Below are 11,477 nucleotides of genomic sequence, written 5' to 3' on the forward strand. Positions count from 1 at the left end.
ATGATGTGAGGGGCATGTTGGGACGAGTAGTTTTTCTTTCTTTCTTATAATTACAACATTATTCAGACATTAAAGCATAAGACGTGATTGATGTTTATATATATATATATATATATATATATATATATATATATATATATATATATATATATATATATATATATATATATATATATATATAATATAGACGTGTACACATTTATATAATGAAATATGTATATAACAAAAATTGTTAAAAATAACAATTTTCAAAATTGTTTTTTTAAAAATGTATTGTATTAACCTTGATATTGTAAAAACAATAGCATTATCGTGTTTTCCCAAAACAAAATAAAATACTTCATTGACTACATAATAATGATGTAAAAGTGTGTGTAAAAGTAAAATGTTAGTATTAAAAATAAAAACACATAATTTTATATGGATAAAGCTATGAGATAGATAGATAAATAGATAGATAGATAGATAGATAGATAGATAGATAGATAGATAGATAGATAGATAGATAGATAGATATTAAAAACAGTAATAACCCACTTTAATATACTCTACATGCTTTATTCATTAAACGAGGCCTACAGAAATAATAACAGTGTAATTTTGTAAGTTTAGCATTTTTTACAGAACAAAAACAATGTTATTATGGTACTATGTTCCTTCCATGTGAAAATCAAAGACATTTAAACTGAATAATAGCGCCATCGCCTGCACAGATACCTAATAACAACCACGTGAACGCCACGCCTACTCCGCCGCTGTTCTCGAAACTGTAATAATGACTGTTGCCATGACAATTCTGGGTCACAATTGAACTGAGATCAGCAGGTGTGGACGCTCATCCGCCCTCATCATCACGGATGAGGTCATGGGAAGTTCCACTCTCCGCCCCGTCCATCCGATTGGCCAACGTCATTAGTGCGTCCAGCTCGCTCATTGGCTTGTGGGGCAGTCAATCACGCCTCACCCTCCATCGGATGATCCTCCTCAGTAGGGCAGTCTGGGCCACCGGAGGCAACCTGACAGTCCGTTTCAAATCCGACCACAACAATACATCAGCACAGATGTATTAATTTATATGTCGGTTTAGATTTAAACTTAAGGAGCGACACACCTTCGTGAATGGAGTATCTCATCCCGCAAAAGGTCCGTTTTCACCCGTGCCATCGCCTCCGAGGAAATTTGACCCTCAGCTGCAGGAGGAGCGCTGTCGAGCCGGACATTTTTCTCCACCGTCATCCGATCTGACACCATATCCAATGGTTACAGCCTAATAGCCTTCACATCGCACGACACGGGCCTTTTCGACAGGTTGGTAGATGTTTAATCGTGTTTCGAGTTGTTTAATGCTCGATGTGGTTTTTAAAGACCATCTCTATCCGTTGGCTTTTATGTGTTGTTTAACCGCTTGGCTAACGTTACCGCTTGCTGTTAGTTGTATATTAACGAAAGTAAAACAAAGGATCTGTCCGATCGCTTTTCTCTAAAAGTTAATCGATGTCGTGTCCATTACATCCGTAGAAAAACCTCTATAATAGCTGTAAAGCCGTGCTAGTGTTGAAAGCGGTGTTTTGAGATGGTTTATATCTGCGGCCTCTACCGTGGCCTTCTGCGCCTGTCATTAAACTTCACTGTTTTGACTCGGTCGCACCGTTTTTACATAAGTTTAAACGTTTGAAACGTTACACTTTTAATGAGTTGTACTAGAAAGTAGATAGTTCGGTTTATGTGACCTACGCATAAAATAAATTAATAGCTCTTTGAGCGCGGGTCTGTGATAAATGTCATAAGTATGATATAAAGTTTAAACACTTTAATATTACCCGTTATAATTTGAGGCAAACTTTCGGGTGAAAGGACACGTTCCCTGTGCTGTTGTTAAATATGGCCTGTGACTTTGACAGATATCCGTGTTTGTGTTCTGTTTTAGCAACGCGAGCGTCGTAGATAAACACGTGAGGCAGTATCCGAGTGCAGCGCTCGCGACCGGCCGCATGCGCAAAGAGCGTGCTCTCCTACACGGGATGTTGTTACTGTTGCAGTTTTCGACTTGCAGTCATACCACATAATAACAAATACGCGCAAAAAATAAATAAATGAACGAATAACAGGACTTATTCTTCAAAAATACTTTGTGATTAAGCCTATTAACCTTAATCCTTATAGTTAATTGTGTATCTGTTTTAGAATCTGTGTACATTTATTCATGAATATTGGGATAGTGATAAAGATTTTTATTAAGATCCTCTAATATGTGTTAATCTAATTGCATTACAGTAACATTACATCTATTCTTTTTTTACAGGACTCTTGATTTTAAGCAACAGAATGGCGGTTTTTAGCTCACAGGTGCTTCTCGCCATAACACGATCAAGGTAAGGTCATCATCCATATTCTGTATTATAATTGTAAAATATTATTTGATAAAATATGAATATTTCATAATACAATTTTGCAACGTTCCCCATTTTCAGTGCTTCCATAGAGGTTTTAAGCTTACGTTAAAATAACTTTAATTCTTGCTTTCTAAATATATTTGAGCTGTAGCTGGCTAAATAATTAGGCTATTTTCCTATTGGTGATGGAAATACTTTTCTAGGCTAAATATTTGAATGTACTTTCTGATGTTAAAAGTCACTTTCATATTTTGCACATTACAAAATCACTGGGTTTACGGGCTTTACATGGGCAGAATAGGATTGAAAGATTAGCTTTAAGACAAAGCTTGTAAGTGAGTTTTTATTTAATTTAATTTAATTTAGTTATTTATTTTTGGCATAATCGTCCATTATTGTAAACATTTTTGCTGTGTAAACTGAAAAACAAGTTAACCTATTTTCTGTAGTAATCTAGAGCACAGAAACGTAAATATTCTACATTTCCTGTAACGTTGTAAATACTCTCTTTATTAAAGTTCTGGTTTTCTTCCAGGGGATCCTACTTGCTTTCCAAAAGACACGGTTGTGCCCCACTCCCGTCGACCGCATGCATACGCTACCACTCGGAGTTCTTCGGCCGGGTTGCCATTACAGCCAGGTGTGCCAGGCCGCTGTACCCCTGTTACTCATCCAGCTTCATCCGCCCTGGTTGCATAGCTGCACGTCCCCTCCACAGTTCTTGTGCTTGGCTTCAAGAGGTGAAAGACACCCCCGAACCTGTCAAGGGTGAGCCCGTCCCTGCCTCCTCTGGCACTCAACCACCACCACCACCACCAGCAGTGCCAAGGAAGTCATTGGGACAGAGAGTTCTGGATGAGCTCAAGCATTACTATCATGGTTTTCGGCTTCTGGGCATAGATACCAAAATCGCGGGCAGGATGGTCTGGAGGTTACTGCACGGGCAGCAGCTCACCAGGAGAGAGAGGAGAAGGGTATGTTTGGGTTGAGAAAGATTTGGAAGATTTGATGAGGAGCTTTGTGTTTTATATAGCATTGGTAGAGCGGTTATATTAGATATTAATTCTATGGTAGTTTGATATAGAGAAATCATATCATTTGTATTTACATGCTACTTCAGTTTAATTTAAATAATACCTGTGATAGCTATATGTCTTCTTTATTTAGTTTTGCATCTCCATGATATGTGAGCTCAAGTTATACGTTCTCAAATAATATTCCAGTATTGCTATTTTAGTAAATTATGATAATCTTAAAACATTATTTCTACAGCATTTATCTCATCTTTTTGTTCATCCTTAGTTCATGTTAACTAATGAACCTTATTGTAAAGTGTTACCGTTTTCCCGTTACCCTCATAAAAATCTCTGGTGATGTTATTTTGATAGACTGGGTAATGTAGTTCTTTGTTTACAATATTCATTCACTCAGGTTCAGTATCCAAAATAATGGTAATACCATGGTATTTTTTGTTATTTATAGACTCAAAACACCTTTATATAAGATGTAAGTTGTTTAACAAAGGTAAGTGTGTCATAAATTAGTAATATATGTGCAGGATTTGAGTTTTAGAAAAAGGCAATTATGTTTGATAATCCTTTTAGAACAAACCATTGCTTAGTCAAGGATTTATAATGTAATGTGACACAAATAGGGTTGCATAACCAAGAAGCTTAACACCTCAGAGAAAGTACAGCTGGATTAGGCTTGAAATGCTACTCTCACTCACTTTTTTTATCTTTGACTACGGATGAATGAGACCTGTCCTGTTGTCTCCACAGCTGATGCGGACATGTGCCGACTTGTTCCGGCTTGTGCCCTTCATGGTCTTCATCATCGTTCCCTTCATGGAGTTTCTGCTCCCCGTGTTCCTCAAACTCTTTCCAGAAATGCTGCCTTCTACATTTGAGACGGAGTCCAAGAAGGTATCACAAGCTTACGTTTTAAACAACTGCGAAAGTTCAATCCAAAATTACGAAATGCAAGCTTAAGAAATCGGTGTAGTAAGTTTCATGAAATTTGTAAAAGTTGGTCAAAATTGTTGAGCGATGCCTAATGAGACAACTGCGTTTGTTTGTTTTACTCTGACAGGAGGAAAAACAGAGGAAGGGACTTGCTGCTAAACTAGAGCTGGCCAAGTTCTTACAGGAGACCATTGCTGAGATGGCCAGGAGGAACAAAGCAGCTGTAGGAGATGAGACTCAGAAGTTCTCGACTTACGTGCAACAGGTGAGTTCAGCAGTCCAATTCATTATTCCATATCACATAGAGTTTAAATGGTTCTGGTTGTGACTGCTGCTTCTAACCTGTCCCATATAGGTGAGGCACACCGGTGAACAGCCCAGCACTAAAGACATTGTGAAGTTCTCCAAGCTCTTTGAGGATGAGCTGACGTTGGAGCATCTGGAGCGGCCACAGCTGGTGGCCTTGTGCAAACTGCTGGAGCTGCAGCCCATCGGCACCAATAACCTGCTGCGTTTCCAGCTGATGATGCAGCTGCGGACCATCAAGACTGACGATGAGGTGAGACAAAACCAGAAAACCGCCACTGGCCCTCTAAAGTAGTTTTACAGCAGAGTTTACGAGTTGACATGTTGCTGTGAAAAACTGTTACTTGCATCTTTCTTTGATCAAATTTGAGAGCTCTCTGACTCTCCCATAGACAGCAATGATATTACCGCGATTAATGCACAGAAGTAAAGTAAGGACATCTACAAAATAGCTTACGAAAATGCGAATAGCTCAAGGTGTATAAATTCTACACAAAACGCTCACTGCGATAATAAAACAATTTAAAAAGGTGCCTCTCACTGAAAAAAAAAACTGCGTTCTGTTGATCAGGGCCTTAGAGCTGTAATATTCTGGGCTTGAAAGGTAATGAGTTGATGTTAACTAATCGTGTTTTTTGTGTCTCTATAGATGATCGCCAAGGAGGGAGTGGCCGCAATGACTGTAGCCGAGCTCCAGGCTGCCTGCAGGAGTCGCGGCATGAGATCTTTGGGTCTGACCACAGATCAGCTCCGACAGCAGCTGCAACAGGTGTGTGTGCACAGACCAGCCCGACTGCCTGCCGGAGGATATTTATGACTGTTTTCCACCCAAAGAATGTAGACAAGCTGAAAGTGTGACACATAAAACAGACTTTAAACAGTCCACTGAGTATTGTTGTTTTGTCACAGGGTGGTGTTTTCGCCGTAATCCTGTGTCTTTGGTGTTACAGATATATTTCTGATGGTTTTGACATTGCTCCCTGCGTGACTGTATGCTTTGAGTCATTGATCTGACGTTTTCAATTGTTATTTGCCTTATGTGTGTTTTAGTGGCTGGACCTGCATTTGAAAGAGAACGTCCCACCGTCCTTGTTGCTGCTGTCTCGTGCAATGTACCTGACGGACCTCACTCCTAAAACTCCAGTCATCCCACCTGTGCCCAAACTGGAGGTGAAAACGAAATTCTACACTAGTTTGTCTAAATAGACGCCTAAAAATACTGCTGTTTAAAATACAGCCCTCTAAATGTTGCAAGTGAATATGGCATCACAGCATTATAATGTACAGTATGAAAAATGGATGTTCATTTTAAGTTTGCTAAAGAGTACGTTTAACAGTGTTGTTAAGTGTAGTTTTTTTTGAAGATTAAATTTGAGGATATATCTTGAATACTAGCAAATTACCCTCATTACACTATCGTCCAATAAACAATGTCACCAATGTATTGCATACAATACCAAATAGGTTTTAACACAATTACGTATGTGGCCATATTGGTCCCACTTTATATTAAGATTCCCTAATACTAAAAAATGTGCTTGCATAGGAAGTAGATGTGTATGTAGTATGTAACCACATTGTAAGCACACATTGTTACATACAGGGTTCGTACAAGGTGCTTAAAGTGCTTGAATTTGACTTTTCCAAATTTAAGTCTCGGAAAACCCTTAAAACAATTACATATTACATGTATGTACACAGGTATTAGGGACACAATATAAAGTGGGACCAAATATACAGTACACATTCTGTAAATATCTAAAGAGCAACAGATTATACCTAAAAGGCACCTAGAAAAAACTTGCCCTAGTGCTAGCAACTGATTAACTTTTGAAATGTTAAACGGTTATGTCTAGACTTGGCAGAAATGCAGAGCGGCACGTCGCTGCCTCGTTGACCGCTGATATGTTATCACTGTTCTGTTAATGGTTGTTACGGTTAATTGTTATGTAATGTTTCTTTACGTCTGGGTCACAGAAAGCCACTCCTCCTCCCGCGGAGGCCGAAACCACAGCCAAAGGGAATCCGATGTCTTCCTCGGTGGAGGTGCTGGTGGACTCTGCTCCAGTTATTAAAGACAGAAAGGTAAGGACGTTATTATGTCACCAACCAGTCAATCGATTTATCTTTCTTCACGGGATCTCCACGGCAGTCATTGTTTAACATGTAATGGTTACACACAGCTTAAATTCAAGGTATTGGTAACACTTTGATTTGTGTATTTTAGTCTGAAGAACTGTTGGAGAAATCTAGAGGGTTGGACATGCCATCACCTGAAGCTCAGTTAATACATGTAAGTGAGCCAAACAAGATATTGTATTGGTCAGTCAGGGTTTGTTTTTATTGAAAGATGAAGATCAAGGTGGTTTTGGAAGGATTACTTTTATTGTCGTCTTTTAATGCTTTTCATTTTCAAGTGGGTTATGAAAGGTTGAATGCAAGATTTAAAAAATGCATGCTGTTGATTAAAAAAACAAAAACAAACAAAACCTTTTCGTTTTCTTATATGCATTTATTTAACCTTATTTGTTCAGTGACTCCAAACCCCTTTAATGATTGGTCGATTTCTTTTAAAGCAGTCTTTGTGAGCTTTTAATGCTCCAAAAGCGGCACCTAGTGGCAAAGAATAAATTAGTATTTTCATTGTGACCAAATCGAAAATAAAGTTTTCCAAGGTCTGAATAAACAACAAGTGGGTGGGGAATATGCTAATGTTTCATGTTGACTTCAACATGAAACGGTTTGGGACTCATTTTTTAAAAATTACACGTTTCATTGTTTCAGAGTCGACTCTTTCTTTTAAGAGAGATAATGGCTTTATACATAGTGCACTTTCAGATTTAAAACTTTACAGAATTTTTTCATTCACTCGGAGTTGTTACACACTGCATGAAAGGTCATTTTCAAAAATCCATAGTTGTGGCACTTTCATATTATTTTGAGGTTTCATTTTATATAGAACTTTTTTTATATCCTTTAATTTTTTTGCATTAATTTTTATTAAATATTAAAATAAAACAATTGTACAGTTTGTATTTTTAGCATATGTTTTAGAAGTGATATCAAATATTATATTAAAATATTTTATACAGTAGCTGTAATATTTTAATAGGTTTCATCATTTTGTTTTCACCTTTTATTTTTAGTATGAATTTAGAATTTCCATTGTATATTAAGTTGAAAGATTTTATTAAAAAAGTTGTCATTTGTTTAGAAAGTTTAATTGGTATACGGTATGTTCTTTTATTTTTTAAATATATGAATAAAACTGGCTCATATTTAACTATAACCTTCTACGTCTTCTACATTGATGTATAACGAGATCTCTAGTATCTAGAAACTGCTGGATATTAACACTCTCACCCCCACCTGTTCTGTCCAATCAGGCTAAAGAGGCAGAGTTGTCCCAGAAGTCCAAGATGAGCGCCAATGGGATGTGAGAGGGGCTCCATGTTTCCTCAGTCACCTTATTCTGTCGGAGAAGAGGGTGGAGGTTTGAGTTCGGCCTCCTTCTGCAGAGGACGCATCTCTCGCAATCCAGGATTTCAGAGGCCTTGCCGTCTCGCACCTCCCATACGGAACTTATATGGATCTCCGTCGACATCTGGTCCCCAAAAAGGATGAAAATCGTTTGTTAGAATATAGACATCACTCCAGCTTGACATCTGACATGTTTACATCTCCCATCCCCCGAAGATTTGAGAAATAATGTAAATTTTTAAATCAGCTCAGTCCAGCCAGGAAATGAATAAGTAACTTGCACCTCTTTGCTAAACTTCATTTTGTAAATGTGTAAATAAATTGTATAATACCTGCATATTATATAAGTGCTACTGCTTTATACAGTCGGCTGTGCCATATGTGAGCTAGAAGGTGAAAGTCATATTTTAATATGAGGAATGCATATATATGCGTTCTGGATGTAGGTTTGGCAGTGGATTTGTAAATGGCCAAGTATGTAGGTATTTTTTTATTTTAATTTTAAATTCCCTTTTCTAAGGGAATATTACGTTCGCTCCCTCAGGAGATGCGGTTACGCCAGGCCTGCCTGTGGCAGACTCTGCAGACTTCGGCACAGAAAAAGACTTATCATAAACTGTGTGTTTAATTAGTTGAAAATGCGCTGCGTCCCCCCTTTCAATCATGCGTTGAAATTTTTTCCTTGGCGGAAAATCCGAATGAATAGTTTACGTTTCACCTATGGTTAAATATATAGAAAATTTCCCCAAAGACAAATGTTTATTTTTGAACGACAAACTGTTTGGATTGTTATTGCGTTTCATGTTGCACTGGATAAACCAATGGGAGGGAAAATAATATAGTATGGCAATACTGTACAATTTGAATTAAATAAGAAAAAAACAAACATCCGCCCTCAGATATTTGCTTAGTTTATCCCATAACCTGCCTTTAACTTAACTGTAAACTTAATTGAATGTGTTGGATCTTTTTAAAGTCCCATTCTTTCCTGGTGCACTTTTTTTATGTTGATAAATTGTGAAAGATTGAAAAACGACTGCCTCTCATTGCATTAAACATCTTTTACCACTGTACAGTCAAAAAGTAAAGGTGCTCAATGCTCATACCTCTTTTAACTGTGTTACACAACTCGTGTTATTACCCCCGTTTATTAAGTGTAATGTGAACAAATATAATGGTTTTTCTTTTTAGAACGGACAAAATGTTAAAGGTCAAATTCATTCATTTTTGCAGTTAATTGAATCTTTTGTTCAGTTCAAAACAAAAACATTTCATTAAAAAAAAGCTTCAAGTTCAAAATGGTTGATGTGAAATGTATTTTCTCATGAATCTAAGCATCTAAATTTGCTGCAAGATAAATATAAATAATTTAGCTCCAGCTTTAAAACGGTTTATTTTACCGGGGTTTTTCAAATTGAGTCGCTAGGGTGTTTGTGGACAATTTAATATACTTTTAATGGTAATTTAAGTAGGTTTAATGCATTTTTCGGTAACACTTTACAATAAGGTTCATTAGTTAACATGAATAAAAAATGAACAGTACTTCTGCAGCAGTTATTAAAATTAGCAAATGTTAATTCAGCATTTTCTAATGCATTAAAATTTAGTTAACATTAGTTAATGCACTGCGAACTAACTTGAATAAATAATTAAAGATTATATTTTCAATAACTAACATCAATAAAGAGTGTAATAAATATAGTGTTCATTGTTTGTTCATGTTAATTAATACAAATAATGTTACATTTGCATTTGGAAAAAAAGATATACCTTAAAGGGTTAGATCCATATGTATTTTCCGAGATCTGGGATCCCTTTATATATTTTTTTCTGAATATGTCAACCTATGCATTAAGATGTTAAACACACGTATATACTTTCTGGGTGTAAGGTTTTGGACTTTCGTGTTCCCTTTAAAAAAGCCGCTTCTAAAACATTTGCCCTGACCTGAGAAACTTCTGAAAGACATTGTGTCACGTAGTTTCTTGGGAGGGTTTTTCAGGGAACTTCCAGAAGAGAGCAACAGCATTTGAATATAATTTTTCTTTCCATCTCTATGTCCCATCTCGATCTCCGTAATATTTAGTCCTCTGCATCAAAGAGTTTGGAATTCTTTTATTTTACTTCTCATTTTGTGCTTTAATGAATTTAGCGGTTGAGGTCCGAACCTCACCACGGTTCTCCACCACGAACTTTGGCTGTGTGCGCACAGCCTGCGTTTCCTCTGGAATGCTGTTCAATGGTCGATTGGAGATGTCTTTGTGGTTTTTAGTTTGACTATTTAAACAAGCTGATTAGCAGGAATGTCATCCAAGTTCTCATTCCTCAGATTAGTTCAGTGGAGCATTAGGCCAGTGCTTACACTGCTCATCCTGGTACAGTTACATGAGGCTGGTCACAAGACTCTTTAACTTCTTTAAAGGCTCTCATGAAAACCTGAGTGGGCTTTGATCATTCTGAGGTTTTACATGACATTACTGTGGACAGTGTTCCTGTTTTTCAATTAATTTATTTGCAATGCTATTATTGCTTTGCTTTCAACTTGTTGAATTGGATGCATTTTGAAACAAGAACATCAACTTTAAAGTCATACAGTGCCTTGCGAAAGTATTCATACCCCTTAATTCCCCCCCCCCCATTTTGTTATGTTCCTGTCTTATGTTTAACTGCTTTAAATTACTTTTTTAGATACACATGTTCAGGTTTCTCTAGACATATTTGATTGGGTTCAATCCCAGGCTGTGGCTGGGCCCCTCAAGGACATTTACAGAGTTGTCTATAAGCCACTTTTGCTCTGTCTTTTTAGGGTCATTGTCCTGTTTTTTGTATATTAACTGAGGAGAGTCCGGCCACACCATCATAAAGCCCAAATTAATGAAGCGTTACAGTGATGTTTATCCTTCTGTAGATTTCTTCAATCTCTACATATGATCTTGGAGCTCAGCTAGAGTGACCACCAGGTTTTTGGTCCCCACGGAAACCAAATCCCTTCTCCATCAGTTGCTCAGTTTGGCCACGAGCCTAGATCAAGGAAAAGTCCTGGTTGTTTCAAATATTCTGCCACTGAAGTTAACAAATACTACATGCTTCTGTGACCCTTCAGTAAAGAAGATTTTTTTCTGAACTCTTCCACAGATGTGTGGCTTGGTGCAAACCTGTTTCTCAGCTCTTCAGGCGGTTTCTTTCCAGATCATACCCATTAAACTGAATTTGCAGGTTCACTTCACCCTAAGTGTAGTAACATCTACAAGCAATATGAATGTTCCTGAGCTAAATTTCAACTGTCCCAGATAAGGCCATAAATACTTAAACAATTAAATCATTTCAGTTTTTT

General features: G+C 37.3%; 1 protein-coding gene across 1 annotated transcript; it reads left to right on the forward strand.

The window, feature by feature from the left end:
- Positions 1-943: 943 nt before the first annotated feature.
- Positions 944-9,442, forward strand: letm2 (leucine zipper-EF-hand containing transmembrane protein 2). Its single transcript, XM_043250508.1, has 11 exons — positions 944-1,308; positions 2,303-2,372; positions 2,929-3,367; positions 4,175-4,318; positions 4,485-4,622; positions 4,713-4,916; positions 5,313-5,432; positions 5,714-5,833; positions 6,641-6,748; positions 6,891-6,956; positions 8,050-9,442. The coding sequence occupies exons 2-11, from the start codon at positions 2,326-2,328 to the stop codon at positions 8,101-8,103; spliced, it is 1,440 nt and encodes a 479-aa protein (XP_043106443.1). The 5' UTR covers positions 944-1,308; positions 2,303-2,325; the 3' UTR covers positions 8,104-9,442.
- Positions 9,443-11,477: the final 2,035 nt, after the last annotated feature.

This window comes from Puntigrus tetrazona, chromosome 10 (genome assembly GCF_018831695.1).
Source record: "Puntigrus tetrazona isolate hp1 chromosome 10, ASM1883169v1, whole genome shotgun sequence".
NCBI lineage: Eukaryota > Metazoa > Chordata > Actinopteri > Cypriniformes > Cyprinidae > Puntigrus > Puntigrus tetrazona.

Coding starts and splice junctions, on each gene's coding strand:
- letm2 (XM_043250508.1), top strand. CDS start 2,326: ATGGCGGTTTTTAGCTCACAGGTGCTTCTCGCCATAACACGATCAAG. Junction 4,917..5,312: donor CCATCAAGACTGACGATGAG/GTGAGACAAAAC, acceptor GTGTCTCTATAG/ATGATCGCCAAGGAGGGAGT. Junction 6,957..8,049: donor CTGAAGCTCAGTTAATACAT/GTAAGTGAGCCA, acceptor CTGTCCAATCAG/GCTAAAGAGGCAGAGTTGTC.